The sequence below is a fragment of the Dromiciops gliroides genome, chromosome 2 (assembly GCF_019393635.1).
Source record: "Dromiciops gliroides isolate mDroGli1 chromosome 2, mDroGli1.pri, whole genome shotgun sequence".
NCBI classification, from domain to species: Eukaryota; Metazoa; Chordata; class Mammalia; order Microbiotheria; family Microbiotheriidae; genus Dromiciops; species Dromiciops gliroides.
This window is the reverse complement of record NC_057862.1, coordinates 74,468,953-74,493,708: the sequence shown is the minus strand read 5'-3', so window position 1 is coordinate 74,493,708 and position 24,756 is coordinate 74,468,953. Positions and strand designations below refer to the sequence as shown.

At 41.9% G+C, this 24,756-nt stretch overlaps 1 protein-coding gene across 3 annotated transcripts in view; it reads left to right on the top strand.

Moving 5' to 3' along the window:
• The window catches only part of CNNM1 (cyclin and CBS domain divalent metal cation transport mediator 1), a 67,621-nt gene extending 51,579 nt beyond the window's left edge, over positions 1-16,042 (top strand). Inside the window, exons 8-11 of one of the 3 annotated variants that reach the window (XM_043983685.1) lie at positions 8,329-8,512; positions 8,677-8,826; positions 11,926-12,048; positions 13,454-16,042. In XM_043983685.1, the coding sequence (XP_043839620.1) occupies positions 8,329-8,512; positions 8,677-8,826; positions 11,926-12,048; positions 13,454-13,533 (537 nt within the window). In that variant the 3' untranslated portion in view covers positions 13,534-16,042. Of the gene's footprint in view, positions 1-5; positions 152-2,409; positions 2,677-8,328; positions 8,513-8,676; positions 8,827-11,925; positions 12,049-13,453 lie in introns of those variants that run through there. The other 2 variants (XR_006354781.1, XR_006354780.1) reach the window with 2 other exon arrangements.
• Positions 16,043-24,756: the final 8,714 nt, after the last annotated feature.

The following is a 24,756-nucleotide window of genomic DNA, read 5'->3' as shown; positions in this document are numbered from 1 at the left end:
TATAGATGCCCAGAGGTGCCAACCAGGTGAAGGTGACCCCAACACTATAAAGCAGTAGTTGGAGCACTGGGTCCCGTTTGAGTCACCTCCCCTAAAGAGATTGAGAAAGGCCACCTAAGTGGGATTATGGAGGGCAACCTAATGTGGCCAGGTACGTTGGTAGCATGGAGAGCCAAGCCTTGGATGCTTTTACTGGGAAAGGAATAGTAAAGGTGATGTACCTGAAACAGACCATTAGAAAAAGACATGGGGGGCAGCTAGGTGGTGCAGTGGAAAAAGCACTTGCCTTGGATTCAAGAGGACCTGAGTTCAAATCCAGCCTCAGACATTTGGCACTTACTATCTGTGTGACCCTGGGCAAGTCACTTAACCCTCATTGTCCTGAAGAAAAGAAAAGAAAAGAAAAGAAAAGAAAAGAAAAGAAAAGAAAAGAAAAGAAAAGAAAAGAAAAGAAAAGAAAAGAAAAGAAAAGAAAAGAAAAGAAAAGAAAAGAAAAGAAAAGAAAAGAAAAGGACATAGGGATTACCAGCTGTTAAAATTCTGGTATTCCATCTCCTAATAATTATCCGAGTGGGAGTGGGGGAACCACGTTGCCAGATCTATCAGGGTCCCCCAAATATGAATGCCAGCTTGACTTGGAAATCTGTCCCACTTCTTGAGGTTTGGGTGAATTTTGAAGATTGAACGTAATAGACATTCAATGATACTAATTGAGCTAAATCAAAGTAGGGAAGACTTGTCTTTGTCATCCCTTTATCTTCTCCCAGAAGCACAGGCAGCGTCTTTTGGGTGGGGTGTCCTGCTTTGATGCTGCACTCAGATCTGCCATTTTAGCAATTATTACGTGTCTAAGGTCCAGGCTTCAGACATCTTCAGACCCCTTCTTCCTGACATTAGACTTACTACTCCTGTGTCCCACTTGGTACCATTTTAAAAAGAGGCTTTCAGCACCTTGACCCAAAAGACCAACTAATCATTTAAGGCCTCATGGAGTAATTAATAGAGATAGGGACAGGACCTATGATTCTACTGGTAGAAGGAACTCCCAAGGGAGGAAACTCCTTCCACCAATGCAAGCTGGCACCTCCTCTGCAAAGCATAGTCTTAGATAGCGTTGACTAAAACACTGAGAGGTTAAGTGATTTGCCCAGAGTCACACAGCCAGTAGGTTTCAGAGAGTTGATTTGTCTGATCTGGCTGGCTAGGTGGGTATCCTGTTTGTCCCCCACCACTTCATCTGCATCTTTCACATAGCTTCGAGTTCAGTGGAAGATGGCCTTTTCCAATAGAGGCATAATTAGTATAGCAGCTATTTGGGGTGAAGAGGTCCTTCCAGGCTTTCCTAAAGTATCCCGCATAAAAATAACCTTTGTTCCAAGAAGAATAAACAGAAAAGAACAAGGACAAGAGAAAAGAGGTGGGAGAAATACAAATTGGTAGAGACCAAGGAAGACAGGACGTACAGTAGAGGGGAAAGAATGCTGATCTAGGAGTCCACAAACCTGAGAAAATGCATATGAAGCGTTTTGAAAATCTTAAAGTGCTGTAAAAATGTAAATTACTTTCTCCAGCTCATTTTACAGATGAGGAACCTGAGGCAAACAGGGTAAGTGACTTGCCCAGGGTCACACTGCTAGGAAATATCTGAGGTCAGATTTGAACTCATGAGTCTTCCTGATTTCAAGCCTAGTGTTACCTATCTAGCTGCACTGTTATTGTATGTATTTATAGCTATTTGACTTTAGGCAAGTCACTTGGCTTCTCAGTTGCCTTCTCTGTAAAATAAGGGCGTTAATAGATAATTCTTGAGGTCACTTTCATCTCTACTATTCATTTTTTTCCTTTTTTGTGGGCAATAAGGGTTAAGTGACTTGCCCAGGGTCACACAGCTATTGAGTGTCAAGTGTCTGAGGCTGGATTTGAACTCAGGTTCTCCTGACTCCAGGGCTGGTGCTTTATCCGCTGTGCCACCTAGCTGCCCTCTCTACTATTCTTTGATAAGAGATTTCACCAGGGTTGAAAAATATAAACCTGTTTACAAAATGTACTTTTACCCCGAGATAGTATAGTAGAAAGAGCACTTGTTTCTGATATCAAAGGACCTTGGTTCAAATCCTGCTGCTGACACTTCCTACTACCTGTGTGACCTTAAGTCACTTCAACTGCCAGGGCCTCGGTTTCTTCATCTGTTAGATGAGGATTGGACGAGATGGCCTCTGAGGTTTTTTCCAGGTCTTAATGGAGGACCCTATGATCTTATTGCAGGTGCAAAAACACTGCACGCAGGTTTATCTACCAAAATAGAATTGGGGAGCTGGAAAGACCCTTAGAGATCATCTAGTCCAAAGCCCTTGTTTTATAGATGAAGTAACTGAGGCCCAAGAAGATTCATTGCATTCATTTCCCTAGGAGGAATTCATAGGAACATAGATTCAGAGCTGCTAGAGACCTTGGAGGCCAACAAGTCTGCCCCAGCCCTCCATTTTGCCGATGAGGAAACTGAAGCAAAGAGATGAAGTCATTTTATTGAAGTCACATGGGAAGTACCATGTGGTGCAGTGGGGATTTGGACCCAGGCTCACTGGTTCCAGATCCAGAGCTTTCATATACCATGCTGCCTCCCATAAAACATACTTGCCAATGATTAATCAGGCTTCCTGTGACCATGTAGGATTGATTAAAGGCTATGGATGGCATTACCACCTTGTGTGTTCCTTTCTCAAGAGTTTGTTGTTGTTGGTATTCAGTCATGTCTGAGTTTTTGTGACCTCATTTGGGGTTTTCTTGGAAAAGATACTGAAGCAGTTTGCCATTTCTTTCTCTAGATCATTTTACAAATGAGGAAATGAGGCAAACAGTTAAGTGACTCATCCAGGGTCACACAACTATTACGTGTCTAAGGCCAAATTTGAACTCAGGTCTTCCTGACTCTGGGTCCAGCTCTCTATCCACTATGCCATCTAGCTGCCCTTCTCAAGGATTTGGTTCCAAACAAATATAATACAAGCAGAAGAGAAGAAAGGAATGGCAGAGCTGGTGGTGAGGGCTGAGAATTCAGCTCTGGGGAGCAGTCAGCCCGCATGTAACCTGAAAGTGACTATGGCTAATAGGACGCCCTCAGCTCTAATCTTTGCCATACCCTGCCACCCTCCTTTGATCTTGACCCTTGTCCAGTTAGCCTTCACTATTTCCTAATTGTAGTTGTTCTATGCACCTTAATGAAGAAGTCAGGAAAAGGCTTGTTGTGTGATTGTAGGGTATGGGGAGGATTCCGAGCCTAGGGTATCGTTACCCACTCAGGTAGCTGCTGGTGTAAGGACAGATATTCCCCGTGTTTCCCTGAAGTTTTTCTTGTTAGCAAAGTTATGTATTCAAACATCTGAACTTTATCCTTAGAAACAGTTATTCCAACTTGTGTTGAACAGGAATTTGACTCAACTTTTCCCTAACCAGGACTTGTGCATTTAGAGACTCCCAGGGCCTATATTTGTTCAGGGATGAGGCAGGGGCTCTGGTCTGTGAGGAAGTCTCAGCTGAAAAATGGGAGACAGCAAGAAAGCAGCCAGTGACTCACAGGAGACTTAAGAAACCACTCAGATTTGGATGAAGCAGAAAATCCTTCATTTGGCTCCCAGGGAAGGCCACACCTCGGCTCCTGAAATAGCTGAAACCCAGTCTTTGTCATTTTCCGACTCAGGAAATGACTTTCCCATGGAACCAGCATCAAAGAGTGTCACATTTAGGGTGACCTAAATGCTTGCCACTTTTCAAGAGTGTGCTCTCAATTTTGCCTAGAAAAATCTAGGAGAGTCATGTAGTCCTAAGGCTCAGAGAGATTACTTGTCTGTGGTCACCCAGCTTATTAGTGGCAAATAATGGTCAAAGTCTTGGATAAGATGTGCCACTTCAATATTTAACCTCCTCATTCAGCTGGCGCTAGAAATTGCTGTCCACCCAGCTGAAAGCCTTGTGTCACTCCATGTCTGTCTTTAAAATGACTCAGGATTTGCACTGTGATTTAAGCATTACTTCAGTCAATTAATAAACATTTATTAAGGGCCTACTATGTGCCAGGCATTGTTCCATTTTGTTTCCATCTGGATCTGGAAATACTGTACCCCCAAAAATTGCAAAGGGAAAAAATTATGTATTAAAAATAAGCTTATAAGAAAAATTCCAAGATAGAAAAAAATCTGTAAACATAATGGGACATAATAGAAAAAGAATGCTACCCTTGGAGTTAGGAAAGACCCGGGTTTGAATCATAGTTCTAAAGTGAATCATAGTTCTCAGTATCCTCATTTGCAAAACAGGGAGACTAACACTTGCACAGTCATAGGTGTAGGTATAATTAGAGGGAAATGGGCCCTGTTGTGCCCTTTCTGTTCATTGGGTGGCTGTAAGGAAGGCAGGTGTTTTGTTTTTTTTTTTAAATTGTAAAACACTAAAAATATGTGTTACATTATAGTTTTGTAGCTATGGGATGATAACCTGAAGGAGGCTATGTTGGTTTTGACTCTCAATTGTGCCACCAATTCACCATTTGATCAAGTCACTTCCTTTCTAGAAGCCTCGATTTCCTTATCTGTAAAAATTAAAAGGGTTAGACTAAATCCAATCACTAAAGGTCTCTTCCAGCAGTGGCATTTATTTGTTTCGGTGAGGTTTTTTTTCTGTGATCCAGAGAGAGTCCAAAATGATTTCCCCAAATAAAGCTGTTGCAGTGGGTGTGGTGCCACAGACTAGGTGGGTTTGGGGTACACCATGATTAAGTGGTGACTGAGAGGAAAGATCAGAACCACAGACTCTCAGAACTAGAAGGGACCTCAATGACTGTAGCAAATGGTCATCCAGCCTTTGCTTAAAAGATCCTCATTGAGAGAACCCTCGAGATCCCTAAGGTGGCCCCTTCCACCCTTGGATAGCTCTGCTTGTTAAGAAGCATTTCCTTATGTCAGCCCTGAAGTTGCCTCTATGCACCTTTGGTTCATTGCTGCTAGTTCTGCCCTCTAGGGCCAAATGGTATGAGTTCAATCAATCCCTCCTCCAGGTGACCCTTTGGCCCCACCTAAATCTTCTCTTTTCCAGGCTAAACATCACAAGTTCCTTCCACAGAGTCTCTTATGGCAAGAACGTGAGGCCTTTCACCACTGTGGCTGCCTTCCTCTGAATGATCTCCATCTAATCAGGGTTATCTCTAAACCATGGTACCCAATGAACCCGGTCATTGGTTTATTATTCCAATCCTAGGTTCCCTCTCAGCAAAATAGGAAGTTTCTTGATTTAATGACAGTGTTTTTAATTCAATGCTGCACTCCAAATGTGGTATAACCAGGGCAGGGTAAAGTGGGACTGTCACCTCCTTATTTCTGAAACCTGTGCTTCTCTTGATTCAGCCTGAAGGGAGATTGGCCATCAAAAATGGCTGCCATGCTTCACTACTGAATCATATTGACCTTTCAGTCCAATAAAATTCCCATGGCTTTTAAGGGATAGGGAAGATAGAGGAAAGAAATACTTCTGCACACTCATGAATATCCAAACACAACCTTGCCTTCAAGCTCATTCTGGAATCTACCTCCACCTTGTTTACAAGTCAGAGGGGTCTGCCGTGAGCAAAATTGTGTCTAGGGACCAAAATGCTTTTCATGCTCCAGGAAATTCAGCATCAAATGTGCTGAACTTTGGAGAAGCCAAAACACTATCCCCCAAAGACACAGGTTACCCCTTGCACATATTCATCATCCTTTGCTTACTGGATCCTTCATCTCACAACCTAAAAATTGGGTTATAAAAATTTGTCAACAACCCAGACAACACTGACAGGAATTCTCTCTTCTGGACAGTAAAGATTCTTTGGAGCCTTTCTTCACATAACACCCAGCTTTACTACTTAGCTAAACCTTGTCCATAGCAAAGAAAATGAGTCTCTTCTTTTATATCCTCAGGATAAGAAAAGAAAAGAATTTTATTCATCAATGTCAAAATACTTTTTTCTTTTCCAGAGTTCACAAATACAGGGCCATAGAAATCCAATACAGCAAAAACTGCCGATCCCCTAGGATTTTCTTACTTAAAAGAAAAAAGATTCTAGATGAATTCCTTTGTAGCTACTTTTCCTCTGACACCACAGTTCCTAAACAGCAAAATTCCCAGGCCTCTTGAAGAACTTCAAAGCTTAAAGTTATCATCTGAGGCAGCTGTGGTGTAGTGTAAAGGGAATTGGACTGGCATTGAGACCTGGATCCCAAGTCCTAGCTGTTCCATTAACTCTCTGTGTGACTTTGAGCCTCTTGCTTACTCATCTGTAAAATGAGGTGGTCAGCCCATATCAAGGATTCTTAACCATTTATGTACCGTGGACTCCTTTGGCAGTCTACTGAAGCCTAGAGACCCCTTGCAATAACGTGGTGCCTTGCTACAATTCAGTTAGAAATGAGTGAAAAGATGTATTTTTTCCTATACAAGTTCACTTATCTCTTGAAACCTCCTGTGAATCTCAGTTTAGAGGATCCCCAAAACTCTGTATGACCTGGAAACTGTTTGAAGCTAATTTTGTGATAAAGTCTTTCCCTGTCTAAGTAAAGGGAAGAAAGTGACACGGAGCATAGGTGCGGTCATCCTTAGGAACTGTGGGAAGGATTTTCTGATTTTTCCAAAAGCATGTGGCTTTTTATTCCCAAGTGAGTGATTATTTGCTTTCTTTTTCTCTCAGATCTCAACCATTGTAGATAAGGATTCTTAAAGAACCTACTGCAAGAGAGAGTTTGAAAGACCAGTGCCCTGGCCTTATTTTGAGCAAATTTCTATTAAGTGTTTTGGCTAATAGAGCATAGCCCTCAACAAAATTATGAAGTAGGCAGTGTTTGTTTTCTGCCAACCTCCCCTCTAGAGATTATACATCCTTCCTGGTCCTCATTATTACAGTATATGATTTATTCACCTAGGAAACTTAGGTGGCTAAGTGGATAGAACAGTGGACTTGCAGTCAGGAACATCTGAATTAAAATCTGGCCTCAGAGACATATTAGCTGTATAACCCTAAGCAAGTCACTTCACCTCCATCTGCCTCAGTGCCCTTATCTATAAAATGGGGATAATAATCGCACCTACCTTCCTAAGTTGTTATGAGGATAAAATGAGATATTTTTAAAGTGCTTTGTAAACCTCAAAGCATTATATAAATGCTAGTTGTTATTATATTACCCCTTGACTGCCAAAGTACATCCCTCTTCCCTCTCCCTCCCCACCCCTCACACCTCACTGCAGCTGCAGGCAGTCTGCTTTTGCCAGATGGTGTCAATCAATCATCATTGGCTGTTTGATAAGTTTTATACGTATACAACATATCTGACAACTGGTTATCTAGCTTTTGCTTGAAGACCTCAGGAGGACCTGACTCCAGTTCAAATTTCACCTCAGACACTCACTAGCTGTGTGACCCTGGGCAAGTCACTTAACTCCAGTTGCCTTAAACATCTGGGGCCATCTCCAGTCATCTTGATAGTATATCTTCTTCTGGAGGAGAGAGTGAGGTTGGTGACCTTGCATAGCCCTCCTTCACTTAAATCCAATTCAGTACAAGTCATGACATCACCCCAATGCCATGGTCCTCTTCAGAAACGAAGGACAAAAACCAAACATAACCTTTCACTATTGCCAAATTTTTTCGTGACCCCCACATTCAGTTATGTGACCCCATGTGGGGTCATGATCTACAGTTTAAGAAGCTAGGCTCTAGTGAGTAAGACTGCTGCTACTTCCCAAGGGAAGATGCTCCACTCTTTGATATTCCTAATTCTTAGGAAGTTTTCCTTTATAAAATCTAAATTTAACTATTGGCAATAGCCACCTATTCCTTCTGGCTTGGCCCTCTGAGGCCAAACGGAAAAGTCTAATCCCTCCTCCAGTGGAGACCTGCACTAGGGATTCTTTTCTTCTTTTTATCCTTTGTCTTATTATCTTAAGACTGTCTTCCTCTGGTGCTTGTCTAGTTAATTAGCATGAAAGTATCAAAGGCTGATAATGGCATTGAGTTACTAGTCTCAGAAAATATACGTGTTTTTTGAGGCTTGCTTTAAATTTTGCTAGTAGTACAGGAAGACTTTGTCACCAGTTGGGGACACATTTTTGAGCAGGTTGTCCTTGCTCTTCTGGGTGTTTCTCATTCCATTGTGTAGGTCCAGATGCCAGATGGTAGATATTCAAAATGGCATTGCCTCTTGACCTAGGATGAGATGGTTGCTTACACCAAATGATGGGCTCCACAGGTTGAGGTGTGATTAACCCAGCCTGAACTGTCCATCCCTTCTCTCTGCTTTCTTTTAGATCACTCGACAACAGTATCAGAATGCTCTCACTGCTTGCCACATGGACAGCTCCCCCCAGTCTCCAGACATGGAGGCCTTTGCGGATGGAGATTCCACCAAGGCACCAACATCTCGTGGAACCCCACAGACCCCTAAGGATGACCCTGCCATCACCCTGCTCAATGACAGGAACAGCCTTCAGTGTAAGTCAGTGGGGCAGGTGATGGGGGCAGTAATCTATGGGAAACTGCCAAGAAATTAGGAGCCTCCAGTCTCTCTAGCTACCAGTCCATCGCTGCCCTGCTGGGACTCAGGTGGGGCCTTTGGACCTCTCCAGATCAACTTGGTGGTTTGGTGTCTTCTACAGGCAGTCAGACAGACGGTTTGAAGAGCCCTAGTGAAGCAGTGTACCTGAAGATGGAAGAGATTGCCTTTGTACAGGAGGAACTGGATGCCACTGAGGAGAGCAGAAACCCTCAGTTTGTACTCCCAGAAGCTGCTCTTCCAACTAGACCAGGTCAGAGGGCACTGGAGATTCAGAGGGTTTTAGAGTCAGAAAGGGGATTTAGAGATTATCTAATGTACCATATTCTTCCCCATTTTACAGGGGAGAAAACCAAGGCTCTTTCAAAATGACTTCCTCAGGTCACAGTAATAATGGGTTTTTTTAGGTTTGTTTTTTTTTTTTTTTTTGTGGGGCAGTGAGGGTTAAGTGACTTGCCCAGGGTCACACAGCTAGTAAGTGTCAAGTGTCTGAGGCTGGATTTGAACTCAGGTCCTCCTGAATCCAGGACTGGTGCTTTAATCCACTGTGCCACCTAACTGCCCCCTTCATATAGAATTTTAAGGTTTGCTTTTCATATGATGCCTCATTTGATCCTCACTACAACACTGTGAGGTAGGTGCTATTTTTATTCCCATTTTGAAGATGGGGAAACTGAAGGCAAGAGAAGCTAAGTGACTTGCCGGAGGTGTCAGGGGAAGAATTTGAATTCAGGTCTTCTTGACTCCCAAATCCAGCATTCTCTGCAATCTCTGCTTCTAGTGCTAAGAACATGTGGGTCTTTCTACAACTAAAGGAATATGGGAATGATCACGCTTTAATAGGAGGGTGGCCAGTGAGGCTGAGCGAAGGGAATATTGGGATTGGATTTAGTTCTTATGCCCAGGTGAGAAGTTAATTTCCCTTGATTCTATAGGTGCTTTAGGTAGTCATTATCCTGATCTGCCATACCCTTGACCTTCTTCAGGCTGCTAGTGGTGCTGTAGCAAGGTGACTTAATGGAACTCCACCCAGAATTCACCTCCCAGGCAGTAGCTCCTCAGATTTAATGGCCCCAGGGGACTTGTACCCAGAGGGCTTTCATGTCTACTTTCTAAATCTCCATAATCACAGAACCCTAACCTGAGACACTAGGCCTCCTGGATCTGTCTGGCCCCTGAGCCACTTTGAGATCATAGCACCAGCACTACCATCATATCTGGTCTAGCTTCCACTTCCTTCTCCACATCTTCCCCTGTTATAAAGATCCAGACCCCAAAATTTAGCTTATCTAGAAAGAAGAACAATATATATGCATGTATGTTTATGCACATGTACATATATGTATTGTGTTGTGCTATATAAATATACACATACATGTGTGTCTACGTATGCACATGCATATATTCAGAAATAATACATCAAGAAGCAGTAAGCATAATAGTTTATAAAATCCGTATAATTCAGGTGAGAGATTCCTCAGCTTTGATCCTTAACTAGACTTCTCCAACCTCAACCCTAACCCTAACCTATCCCTTCTAGGTGAGAGGGTCTCTCCACTGAGAGCTGTGGTTTTAGAATTTTTAGGTCTCAGGACCCCTTTGTACTCTTAACAGTTATTGAGGTCCCCATCCCACAAAGAGCTTCTCTTTATGTGCGTTATATCTATTGGTATTCACCAAATTGGACATTAAAACACTGTAGTGAAGGGGGCAGCTAAGTGGCTCAATGGATAAAGCACCTGCCCTGGATTCAGGAGGGCCTGAGTTCAAATATGGCCTCATACACTTGACACTTACTAGCTGTGTGACCTTGAGCAAGTCACTTAACCCTCATTGCCCCACAAAAACAAACAAACAAACCATTGTAGTGTTATTATGAAAATAGTTTATACCTCATGGACCCCCAGAAAATGACCCTCACACAGAAATCTCCCATCTGGACTCTAGATAGAATTCTTCTGCTCATTCTTCCCATCCCATGTTCTCTCTCAGCAAACCAGGACCTCTCCTGATTGAACAGAAGGGTTTGGGGTATTCCACTCCTATTGCTGCTCTATAATCACTTAGCTAGCTATTCATTCAGTAAATATTTCTCAGACTCCTACTGTGTACAAACTGTTGCTATGCCCTGGACAGATAGAAAATTTAAACAAGAACCTGCTTTTGTTGATGTTAAAATCTCTAAGAAGGTAGGAAAGAACCATCAAAAGTTTTCCCCATCAGAATAATTCAACCCAACCCACAGGTCAACCCTCTAGATTTACAACAGGTGACCTTTCTTTCCCCTTCACTGCTGCTGATTAGTCTAAACAGTCAGCTTCCGATGCTTCATGTGATGAGTGTTGTACCAATCTCTCTGGAAGTGGCTGCCCTTCAAAGCAGCCTCATTGTTACTGGGACTCCTAATTCCACTGCCTCAGATCCTAGGATTCACCTTACCCAAAACGAGCCTGATTCCATCTCCCTCACATTTTGAAAATGACCCCAGTCAAATATGTTTAACATAATTGTAATGTATAACCTATATCAGATTGCTTGCTGGCTTCAGGAGCAAGGAGGGAAGGAAGACTGGGAGAAAAATTTGGAACTCAAAATCTTACCAAAATGAATGTTGAAAACTATCTTTACATGTAATTAGGGTCAATTTTCAAAAAAAAAAATTAAATACATTAATAAAAAAAAAGATGGGGCAGCTAGGTGGCACAGTGGATAAAGCACCGGCCCTGGATTCAGGAGGACCTGAGTTCAAATCCGGCCTCAGACACTTGACACTTACTAGCTGTGTGACCCTGGGCAAGTCACTTACCCCCCATTGCCACGACAAAAAAAAAAAAAAGAGGGGGAGGGAGGGAGAAAAATTTGAAACTAGAAATCTTATGAAAACAAATGTTGAAAACTATCTCTACATGTAACTGGAGAATAATAAAATACTTTTATAATTAAAAAAGAAAGAAAGAAGGAAAATTACCCCAGTCCATAACACAGTGCTCTTTATATTTTAAGGTTAGCACTGAGATATATTTCTCTAGGCAGTAAGGACCCACCTTGCTAAGACCAAAAGAGAACTAGGCAATTTCATTTGGTTTCGTAAATGGAATGGGCTTGGTTGAAAAGAGAATCAGTGTAGTACAGTGGAAAGCATGTTGCATTTAGAGTCAAAGGATCTGGGTTTGAATCTCACCCTTGCTCTTTACTAAATGTGTGAACTTTCATCTCTCTGGTCCCATTTCCTCATCTGTAAAGTGAGGGGTGGGGTTATACGAGGTGCCCGCCAAGATTGATTGCTTTCAGCACTAAATCTATGGTCCAAAAGTTATTTCTCATTTTTTCCTTCTATTTCCCCATCTTGTAGAAACAGACAGTGAATGTTGTAATCTCATCTTGGACTCGGAGGACCCCAACCTAGGGAGTATGACCAGCCCTTCCAGCAGTGACTTTGAGGAGACTCTGGGCAAGAAGCTGCTGAGAACATTAAGTGAGTAGATCCCCACCCAGCTGGAAAGTCTCTTGGTGGGGCAAGCCCAGGAGGTGGAGTCACTCCAAGATGGAGTCACTGGATGACTTTGAAGGGGCCAGAACTGGGAGCATTATTTTCACCAGTGGGCTTAGAACTATAACAGTTCTATTTATGGCTTGGGGAAGCATTCTGATGCAGTAAGTATCCACAATTCATTAACCAATTTGCCAAACAAACAAAAAGAAATAAATCCAATGTATAGTAAAGACCAAGGTTAAGCACAGTTCATTCCTATAAATAATGATTACAATTTTAGAGCTAGAAGAGATCTTAAAAGTAATCTAGGGGGCAGCTAGGTGGCGCAGTGGATAAAGCACCAGCCCTGGATTCAAGAGTACCTGAGTTCAAATCCGACCTTAGACACTTGACACTTACTAGCTGTGTGACCCTGGGCAAGTCACTTAACCCCCATTGCCCCGTCAAAAAAAAAGTAATCTAGTCCAATAATTCCATTTTATAGATGTAGATGCTGAAGCCCAGAGAGGTTAATTTGCCCAAGATCACATAGGTGGTAAATAGCAGAGATTACATTTGAACTCAGGTCCCCTTCTGACTCCAAACCAGTCCTCTATCCACTGTATAAAGCAAGTTACCCCGACCCAAATTGATCTTTTTTTTTTTTTTTTGGTAGAGCACTTACTCTTGTTTCTTTAAGGATCTTACTTTATTATTCCCACAATATGTCATAGTGGATAGAGTTTGCCTTGGGGTCAGAAAGACCTGGTTTCTAGTTCTGGCTCTGACACATACTGGCCATATGACCCTGAGCAAGACATGGTACTTCTAGGTGACTCCAGGGATTCAGTAACACTGTATGTTGCAAAGGGCAGCCAGGTGGCGCAGTGGATAAAGCACCAGCCCTGGATTCAGGAGTACCAGAGTTCAAATCCGGCCTCAGACACTTGACACTTACTAGCTATGTGACCCTGGACAAGTCACTTAACTCTCATTGCCCCACAAAAAAATTAAATTAAAAAACAAAACACTATGTTGCAGAGTGTGCTGACCAGTATTAGTAGAGGGAGTTCCCTTTCCCAGTAAATCTCTGGTCCAGTCACTGTTCCTTTCTGTATTGCTGATTGGGCAGACTTCTGGCAACTGCGCATGGGTCTCACCTGCTCCCACCAACCCTAAAGAGCAGCTACCCTACAAGGGCAACACAGAATGTGAAGGCAGAGAAGAGAGAAGTAGTCTCTGAGGGAGAGTCAATTCAGGAAGCTTGCTAAACATGGCCGATACAAAGAAAGGCAAAGAATCCCTGTCCATAAGGAATATAACGTCATAAATGTGGGGTTCTTTAAAAATAACACAAGGTTTTGAAATGCTTCACAAATAGATCCTAGATTTTGTATTGTCTTTTCAGGTGTTGGGAAAAGGAAGAAGTCACCAGATGGAGAGAGGACCCCAGAGGAGAATTCCAATTTAACACCTCTAATCACATGACAGGAAGTGATGCTTGAACTTTAGGTGGGTTGATGGATTTCCACATGCTTTGGGGAAGACCATCCTTCTATCATCTCCTCCACCCCCAGAGACCTGCCAAAGGCAATAAGGCGCCATGTTTTTTTTCTCCATGTTTCCTACGTGTCAATTTCAGCAGGTATTTCCTCTCACCTCCATTCTGGCTCAGAGACTTGCTGATGTTGTAAAAGGAAACCAGTGCCTTGAATGGAACATTAAGGAAATGGTTCTTATACCACACAGTAAAGAAGTGGCCACAGCTTACCAGTGCTCCCTTGGCGACCCATCTCATAGCTCCTTGGTGGATCTTGGAGAATCCCCTGGTGCTGGGTTAGGCCACCTGTTTTCACTACATTGGCCCTTTTCTCTACAACAGAAAGCCATCATTGACCCAATCAAAACATTTGCACATGACTCAGCTCTGGGTGGGCCAGAAGATGGAGAGGCAGGTGAAAGAATTGTCCCAGGAGAGGGAGTAAAAGATGAGATTTCAAAGCATTATTTGAAGAAAAATTTGAAAAAAATACATGTGTATACTCACATGTATACATGTGTACACATACATATACATGCATGTATGTGTGTGTGTATTTTTTTTTTCAACATCGTCTTTGAAAACTTAAAACCTCTTCCAGTGGTCCATTTTCTGCTTGTGAAGGATTCTGGTGGCAGAAGCATACACTGTATCCAAGCTGGTTTGGAACATGGTAGAGAAGGATCCTCGAGTAACCGTTTTCTCCCAGGAATAGAGGGCTAGGGCTTGGCCACACATTCTGGATGCCTTGTGCAGCACCCAGCAGTCACCAATCAGTTAATAGGTCTGTGCTAGAAGACAAGCTCACGTGGATCAGCCAAATCCCCGGTGAAAGCCAAGAGATGAAATTTCAGCCTTTAAGGAAAGTAGCAAGAAACCTGTAAACAGTTGTGGAAATGAGTTTTGCTATTTGAGAAACCAAAGAGTGCCAGGTCAGTCAAAGAGAATGACCCATAGGTATGTTTCTTTTTCAAGGAACTGCAGCGTGCATCCCCAAGAATGCTGGAGAATTGCTCCTCACAATCTCTTTCCTTTTCCTTTCTTCCTTCTCTTTTTCCTGCGAGACTGGCTGGCCAGCTTAGCAGTTTTTCTCATTTTCTGCTCTTTCTCAAGGGATGCTGAGGAAGGGAAGTTTTCAGAAATAGCCATATGACAGTGAAGTGACAATATCTTGGTATGCCCAGGCATCCCAGGTCAGAAATAATTGTGCCTATAATGAGGTCTTTTGTCTTTGGTCCCCTTCTTCTATTCTGGCCCATCTCCTTCCTAATTGTTCTCCTAGGGGCCTGGTGCCCACGAGATGCCCAAAGTTCACTCCCTCCTTAAGTACTTCATCAACACTAGCCCTCCCCAAGAGCCCGATTTTCCAGAATTACCTCTCCCTATTTCTTTTCCCATACCACCCATCCTCTCAAAACTTCTCATCCCTCAGAGATGATCTCAGCTGAGTGCTAGGAGGACAGTGATCAGATTTACCTAGTTCATACTAAAATGTAAAGGGCTTATAACTATCCCTGGTTATTTGCATTTTGAAAAAGGATGCTTGTTCGCCCAAATGAATGTGTCATTGTTAGAATTCAGAAACCATGGGGCAAAGTAAAGGAAAGAATTTCAGCAACTTTGAGGGAAAGATTGGGAGGGTAGGTGGGATGTCCACAACATCCCTTAAATTTCACTGCGCAGACAACTACCCACTTTGCCCATAAATCAAGCCAGCCCTTCCAGGCTCTTGGAGACTGTCAGAGATTCCTGGGAAATGCTAGAGAGGTTACAAGCCTGCTTGCTGCCAGACTTCCTCCCTCTCTCTTCCCCTAAACCAGGACCAATTTCCGAGTAGAGTGGGTGTCATGAAAGTTTCACCTCTAAGTGTGGTGAAGGTGAGTTAGAAGCCTCAGTGTGTGAACTATGGCCCTACCCAGTATGGCATTGACCTTTCCCTTCCAAGTATGGCCGGCAGCCCAGTGGTATATGACCTAGCATAAACCCTCTTGCCTCATAAGAATATATGTAGTGTCTATTAATTGCCCCAGGGCTTTCAGGGTCACTGGTCAAGACTAGAAGACTTTGTTTAGGTTTGCCAGGAGGTTTGAGTCAGAGCAACTTTTTATCCATTCTTCTCTTTCATGCATGGGCCAGAGGGACCTAGATCTAAGCCACAAATTATTCCCTTCACCCACCATCCACCTGGCTCCTCCCTCTATCCTTCCCTTCACTGATCAGGCCTTGGGTCCTAGCTCTTCACTATGCTTCTACCCCATTGAAGAGATCAGAGGAAGAGCCTGTCGTTAATCCCCACCCCCCCGCCCCCCACCTCATTTCTCACCCTCAACTCCCCAGCCAATAGTACATTTTTCTTCAGGTAAAAGTATTCTGTGCGAAGATTTTAGATAAAGTATTTATGAAGGGTCAAATAAATTGTAAATAGTTTTTAAATAAAATGGAAATGCCTTCCCTGGATTGTGGCTGATTCTTCTTCCCTGTAATCTCTGTGACTTTAAGAGGAGGCCACACTGGTGAAAAAAATGTGCAGTGACTGCAGTGTTCAGGAAGACTGGGAATGTCAGGTTTTTGTCTTGTGTGTACATTTAAACAAAATCCCTAATGACAAAGGAATTTGGATGTTCCCAATGTCCCACAAAGGGATTATGCTTGAATTTCATAGAGGAAGTAGTGCTTTCCTAAAGCAATTCCATACTCCCACCATCCCAGGAGAATTCAAGTTCTGTCAAGTTCCTATATATTCATTGAAAATGACTTTGAGGGGCAGCTAGATGGCGCAGTGGATAGAGCACCGACCCTGGAGTCAGGAGTACCTGAGTTCAAATCCGGCCTCAGACACTTAACACTTACTAGCTGTGTGACCCTGGGCAAGTCACTTAACCCCAATTGCCTCACTTTAAAAAAAAAAGAAAGAAAGAAAATGACTGGATCTGAAGCTGCTGGTAGCAGGCGCACACAGAGCTACTTTAACTGCAGTTCTGGTGAGGACACCTGAAGAAGGCTCCACTTCTTCAGCTGAGGCTGCATGGGGTCTTTGTCTGCTCTGCTTGCCATTGTTGGGTGAGGTTTGATACCTGCTAATTGTCCTAACTGCTTACACTCTACTGGGTTAGTGGCCTAGGGAGAGAGGGGAGGGAAGAAGGAGAAGAGGACAAGAATGTGGGAAGGTGGAAGGAATGGAGAGAAGAGGGAAAGGAAGGGGTAAAAGAGAGGGAGGGGGAGGGGAGGAAAAAGGAGAGTTGGAGGAGGAAAGGGAGGGGGGGAGGAAGAGGAAGGGAAGGAGGAGAGGGAGGAGAAGGAGGAGAGAACTTGTCCTGGCCTATCCAACTATAAAGGATTCCCAGGAGCCCCAGCTTAGTAGGAGAGCCACAAATGATGCATTAAGAGGGAATCTAGTGACCTGTAAGGTAAAGGCTAAATTTATCTTCCTTTTTCCTTCCTGAAATGGTCACCAGTTAGATGAAAGAGTGAAAAATGCTCCTTAACCATAACTCTGATTTAGTAAGTACCAGAGCAATCCAGGTAGGAAAAGATTATGAAGGGAACAGAGGGAAATCCAAACCATTGGTCAAAGTAGGGAGATGGGACACAGCAGAGAAATGAAAGAACCCCTCCCCCCCCGCAACTCCTACATGGGAAGTGACTCTGGTCCTACTAACACAACAACAGTAGTAGTAGCACCATTTACTTTGTAAGACACTAACACAAGATACACAGTGACTAGGAAACCTAAGGAATCTTGCAACTAACCTCAAGGGGAAGATAGAATGCTTTGTAGAAGTAGATGAACCTGGTTATTAGGAGTTTGGGGAAGGCATCTTCTCTGGAGAAGTAAAGGAAGCTTAGAGCTCAAAGACATGGAACTATGTACTGTGTGGTTGTGTAAATAGAGACCCCTTCAGGCTGCCAGGCACAGGATGGGCCCCATGGATTGCTATCCTGAGGAAGACCTCCACTCTCTTAGGTATCTCCTGCCCTAACAGGGTATTCTAAGATTAACTACAGAGAAAATATCCCCACTTGAACAGACCTGATCATTGGTAACTCCTGAAGGCCCCAGGGTTAACTAAGGTTCTCAATGCCAAGGTTAATACATTCTCTCCCAAATTACCTTCCATACTGTCCCTATTACTCAACTTCCCAAATAAAGTAACAGAATTTTGCCGCCTTGTCGGCCGATTTAAACTTTTCATTTTTCTGTGTAAGGTCACCCCAGACCCGTGACAGAGCCTGTATATGTAAGCATTCTTTCTTGGTTTAGAATCATTGCCATCCATCTGGCAACAATCCACCAGCTGGTTACACTATTAAAACCCATTTTCTTATCTTTTAGCCTTGCCTTCTGATTTATTGGCCTCCACTCAAATGGACCATGGTGGGAGGAATTATTCCCCTTGAGGGCCTTAGAAATTCCCCAACAACTACATGGTGACTCCATTGAGCTCACAGAGGTGGTCAAATCTAGACTTGATATTGCTATCAAGAAATGTGTTGTCTTTCTGGAGCCATTACCCAAGAAAGGACAGAGACCCTAATTCATCAAGCCCAATGACCACTAAGTGTTCTCTGTTAACTCATGGGGAATAAAGACACTGGAATAAGCAAATGAGAAGTCCTGAAGGAAAAAGCACATGGTTTGAGTTCTTCTTCCAGCACAATGGTTATGACCTTGGAAAAGGAAGAATATTGGAAGGGAACTGTAGTGACAAAAAACAGGGTTTGGTTTCTTGGACCATGCTTTATATAATAGATAGAAATAAGAAATAGAATACAGAATCAGGATCTTCAAATTGGAAGGGACTCCACAGGCCAAGGCATTTTCCAATCCATATTTGGACAAGAAACCCTCCAAAACATATCCAGCAGGTGGCCATCTAGCCTTCAAACTTTCAAAGGCAGGCTGTTCCACTTTTGGATAACTAATTGATAGAAAATCTTTTCCCACAAGCCTTTGCCTGCCTTTCTGTACATTTACTTTTTTTTTTTTTTGGCGAGGCAGTAAGGGTTAAGGGACTTGCCCAGGGTCACACAGCTAGTAAGTGTCAAGTGTCTGAGGCCAGATTTGAACTCAGGTCTTCCTGAATCCAGGGCTGGTGCTTTATCCACTGCGCCACCTAGCCGCCCCCTGTACATTTACTTATTATTCCTAGTGTTGAATTCTGAGCAAAAAGAAGAGGTTTGATCTTTTTGTCACATGGCAACTTTAAAACTCTTGAAAATAGCTATCATATCAACTATCCAGTAAGACTTTAAAAAATAGTATTTCCCCCTAATTACATGTTAAAACAACTTCAAAAAAAACCTTTTCTACTGCAGTTTGTTTCAATCAACAAACATTTATTTATTAAGCATCTACAATGTGCCAGGCACTGTACTAGGCATTAGGGATACAAGTATAAAGAATGAAACAATCCCTACTTTCAAGGATCTTATAACAGCAGAAATATATACACATACATGTACATGATAACATATGGATATGCATATATACATATCAGTATAAATACAAATAAATACAAAATAGTTCAAATACAACTAATTTGGCTGGAAAACGCTACTAGCTGGAGGAATCAGGAAAGGCTTCTTGCAAATTTTGCCTGAGCTATGCCTTACAGGAAGAGAAGGACTCTAAGATAAGGAGGTAGAGCTTTCCAGGTGGGGGCGGGGGGGGGGGGGGAGATAGCCAGTGCAAAAGCATAAAGACAGAAGATGGACTGTTCTGAGGAACAGAGAAGGCCAGTTTGGATAAATTGCAGAACATGGAAAGGGGGGTGATGTCCAGTGAGGCTAAAAAAGAAACAGGTTGGGTAAGGCTTTAAAAGCAAATGGAGGTTGATATTTTATCCTAAATGCAACTGGAAACCACTGTTGTTGAGTGAGTGGGGGATTCACATGGTTAGATCTGTGCTTAAGGAGGATTATTTTGGTAACAGTGTTTGGGATGGACTAGACTGGTATGAGAGTTGAGGACATCAGACCATTAAGGAGGCTGTTGGAATAATCTAGTTGAGAGATGACAGGAGTCTGAGTGTAGGCAAAGAGTTGAATACAAGAAATATTGTGGAAGTAGAGATGGCAACATTGGAAAAAGGATGTTTTGGGTTCTGGAAGAATGATGATTTAAGGGTGATGTTAAGGTTACAAATATGGAAGACTGGATGATAATGCCTTTGCTGGAAAATGAGAAGCTTAGGTGGAAGAATTAGAGGGGAGTGGAGAAGGTAAGTTCAGTTTTGGACATGTAGGGTTTGAGATGTCTCTAAGACGTCCAGTTCAAAATGTCCAATAAGCAAATGGTGGCGCAGTACTGAAGCTTAGCAGGAACTGGGGCTGCATATATAGATTTGAGTATTCAGAGAGTTGATAGTTAAGCCCATGGGAGTAGATGAGTTATAAGTGAGAGTATACAAAGGGAGGAGAGCCCAGGACAGAGAAGCCTGGGGAAAACCCACATTTGGCAACATGATATGGATGAGTCAACAGAGGAGACTGAGACAGGTAGAATCAGGAGAGAGTAGTGTCATGAAAACCCAGAGAGTAAGCACTTTTCTACCAATCCTTATGGGGAATTTTCTTGAGACCCTTCACCATCTTGGTTGTCTTCCTTTTGATTGTCTCAAGTTTATCAGTATCTAATAAAAATGTGATGCCCCAAACTGAATCCAGTAAACCTGCACCAAAGCTTCCTAAACTGTGGGTTGCAGCCCCATATGGGATCACATAACTGAATGTGGGGGTCATGAAAAATTTAGCAACAGTAAAAACTTATGTATACCTGTTTTATAGACCTGTACCCCTGGGGTCACATAAAAATTTCTAGATGGGGGCAGCTAGGTGGCGCAGTGGACAAAGCACCAGCCCTGGATTCAGGAGGACCTGAGTTCAAATTCGGCCTCAGACACTTGACACTTATTAGCTGTGTGACCCTAGGCAAGTCACTTAACCTTCATTACCCTGCCCCCCTCCCCAAAAGAAAGAACTTGCAGCTGGATGTAACAGCGGCACCATGAGAAATCATGGAGAATGGGAGAAAGTCAAGAGTTGCCCTGATTTTCAAAACAGGACAAAAAATGCAAACAATCTACTGATAAATATGCCTGGTGCCAATAGTAGCAAAATCTGTGTACACACAGAAAAGAAAGTGATGATCACTGGAAGCCAGCATGGGTTTATTCAAAATAAGTCCTATCAACTATCTTCATTTTATTTTTAGGTTGGGGTTACTAGGACTGATTAGTACATTAGACTACTGCTAAAGATATAGTAAATTTTTATTTCATTTAAATGTGATATCTTTGGAGGCAAAATGGAGCAATGTGGGTGGGATGTTTGTTGGGTTAATTGCTAACCATACTCAAAAGCATGTCGATTAATAGAATTGTGAACCTAGACCAAAGCTTCTTAAATTGTGGGTTGTGACACCATAATGGGATCATTGAACTGCATATGGGTGTCAGGAAAAATTTGGCAACAGTAAAAGGTTATGTTTACCTATTTTATATACCTATATACCCAGGGTCACCTAAAAATTTCTTGGGTGAAAAGGGGTAGTGAGTGGAAAAAGTTTAAGAAGCCCTGACCTAGAAAAAATTCTGATGAGTCTCTTATTCATTCAGGTTTTTCAATTAAACTCATTTATTAAGTGTCCACTTGTAGTCCAATGGAGTGATAAAACAAAGACAAAAAATGAAACAGTCCATGCCCTCAAGACACTTACATTCTACTTGGGAATTTACAAGTATAGGTATTTTGTAGTTGACTTTAATATTCATATTACTCAGAATGATGGGCATCCTGTTTCCAGTTCTTTGCCATCACAGAGAGCTGCTGTATTTTAGAACATATAGGTTCTTCTCATTTTTCCTTCAACATCTTGGAAAACAGACCTAGTAAGTAGTATTGTTGGCCAAAAAGGTATACAGTTTTATAACACTTTAGACATTTCAGATAGCTCTCCCAAATGGTTGGATCAGTTCAGTTCCTCCAAAAAGGTATTAGTGTCCCATTTTTTCCACATCCCTTCCAACATTTGTCATCTTCCTCTTCTATCACTTTAGCCAATCTGATAGGTGTTGAGATGGTATCTCAAAATTGTTTTAATTTCTCTAATCAATGATGATTTGGAGCATTTTTTTTCATATGACTATATGCCGCTGATTTCTTCTTCCAAATGCTGCCTGCTCATATCCTTTGACCATTTACCAATTGGGATTTGACTCATTCTTACAAATTTGACCAAAGTTCTCTATATATTTGATATGAGACCTTTATTTGAGAAACTGTCTATAAAATTAAACCACCCCCAATCCCATCCCTTGCAATTTTCTGCTTTCCTTCCAATCTTAGCTACATTGGTTTTATTTCTACAAACCCCTTTTAATAGTGAATTCTTATCCCAAAACTTATATATTTACTAGACACAGTTACTATAATCATTTACTGAACATTACATATCTATTCTCTTCACTGAACTACCTATTCCTTAGCCAGTACCAGATAATTACCACTTTATAATAGTTTTAAAGTTTGGTACTGCTAAACCTCCTTCCTTTACATTTTTCCACTAATTCCTTGGTTTTTCTTGAATTTTATTTTTTTCTAGCTCAAAAAAAAAATTGGAGGGGGTTGTAACTTAACAGGGATGGCATTGAATAGATTAGTTTAGGTAGAATTGCCATTTTTATTATATTGGCTTGGCCTACCCATGAACAATTAATAATTCTGATTATTTAAATCTGACTTTATATAAAATAAGGGATGCTATGTATATAATTGTGTTCATTTCATTTCTGGGTTTGTCTTGGAAGATATACTCCCAGGTATGTTATATTGTCTACAGTTATTTTAAATGAACTATCTCTATCTCTTCTTAAAGGACTTTGTTCGTGATATATAAAAATACTGATGTAGGTTTGCTTTATATCCTGCTACTTTACTAAAATTGTTTCCATTAACTTTTTTTTTTCTTTTTGGTAAGGCAATTGGGGTTAAGTGACTTGCCCAGGGTCACACAGCTAGTATCAAGTGTCTGAGACTGGATTTGAACTCAGGTCCTCCTGAATTCAGGGCCAGTGCTCTATCCACTGCGCCACCTAGCTGCCCCCTCCATTAACTTTTTAAATGAATCACTAGGATTTTCCTAGCATAAGATTATATTGTCTGCAAAAATATAGGTTTTATTACCTCATTGCATATTCTGATTCCTTCTATTTTTTTCTTCTCTTATTGCTATTGCTAGCATTTTTAGTATAATGTTGAATAATATTGGTGATAATGGACATTCTTATTTCACTCATGATCCCACATACTTTCTGCAAAGTGCTTTGCAAACTTAGAAGTGTTGCATAAAGGTGTGTTATTTATTATTGTTCTTTATGGGTTCCACATAGGAAGAGAATTGGGAAAAGGCAATATCATGGAAGCCAAGGAAAGGACAGTGTCAAAAGCAACCAAGAGCTCAATAAAGACTGAGAAAAGGCCATTGGATTTAAGAGTTCACTGGTAACCTTGGAGAATTTATAGTGGTGGGGTCAAAAGTCAGATTGCAAGCGATTCAGAAGTAAGCAGATGGCAACCAAGTAGAGTTACCAAGTGTAGACAACTCTTTCAAAGAGGTTGGCAAGAATTGGGGAGAGGAGAAATAAAGGATGCCATGTACAATATAGTGCTGTTTTGAAAGTGATACAGAGATACATATCATAATACTTGCCCACAAGGAGTTTACAATGTATAATTTTTTTGTTTGCATTATTTTTACCAACAATAAGACCTAAAAGGTAGGGAAATAATAAAAATCAATATTCAAACTGATCTCAGCAGGTGGAAATGCTAACCTAAAATGCAAAGGATAAAATTTTAAGAGTTAAAGTGTGGGCAGCTAGGTGGCGCAGTGGATAGAGCACCGGCCCTGGAGTCAGGAGTACCTGAGTTCAAGTCCGGCCTCAGATACTTGACAGGACACTTACTGGCTGTGTGACCCTGGGCAAGTCACTTAACCCCCATTGCCTCACCTTTTTTTTTTTTTTTTTTTTTAGGCAATGGGGGTTAAGTGACTTGCCCAGGGTCACACAGCCAGTAAGTGTCCTGTCAAGTATCTGAGGTCGGACTTGAACTCAGGTACTCCTGACTCCAGGGCCGGTGCTCTATCCACTGAGCCACCTAGCTGCATGCCCCCCCCCCCATTTACCTTCTAAGAAAATAAATTGTCATGTGTGAAATTGCACTACTTTAAAGAATAATATTTGAGAATGAAAAGTTTTTAGAAATGAAAAAAATAATAACATGAATGTAGAATAAAGGAAGGTATAGTTTGAAAGCAATTCAATTGAAAAAGATACAGGCAATCTAGTTGAATCAGTTTGATGTGCCTGGGTAGAAAATTAACCAAAACCATCTCAAGTTACATCCATAGACCAAATAAAATGAGGTAATTAAAGTATTCTGTGCCGATGAGACTACATTTGGAGTATTCTGTTCTGGGTGCCATATTTTTAGGAGGGACATTGGTTAAATTGGTGTGACCAATCTGGTGAGTTGTAACATGTCCAATCAGGAAACGTTAAAGGAATTGGAAATGTTTAGCTTAGAGTAGAAGATGAGGAAAGAAAGGTGGAAGATGGTTGAATTCAGAAACAACCTGGAGTCAGAAGACCTGCATTTGAATACTGGTTCTGCTATTTGTTAGGTGTATAGCCTAGGCCTCCACTTTATACCCCTGACACTGAGTATCCTCATCTGTAAAATGGGGGTAATTTGGCTCTCCAAGAATCCTACTCATTCCAAATCCTATAATTCCCTAGAGTTATTAGAAGGTTTATCAATTAGAAGAAAGATTAGACTTTCTGAGATTTATGGGGTTCAAGGTAATCATGGCATTGACCTATAGTTAGGTAGCTAAAACTGGGTTTGAGTCAAGTGATAGGCAGTGGTGTCATAGTCTCTGGGAAAACACATTGGTTTTCAATGGGAAAAGGGTTCCCTTCTCTAGACGAGAATGTTCCGAGGGCAGCTAGGTGGCATTAGTGGATAAAAGCACCAGCCCTGGATTCAGGAGGACCTGAGTTCAAATCTGGCCTCAGACACTTGACACTTACTAGTTGCATGACCCTGGGCAAGTCACTTAACCCTCATTGCCATGGGGGGGGGGGGGAGGGGGAGGAATGTCCCAATAG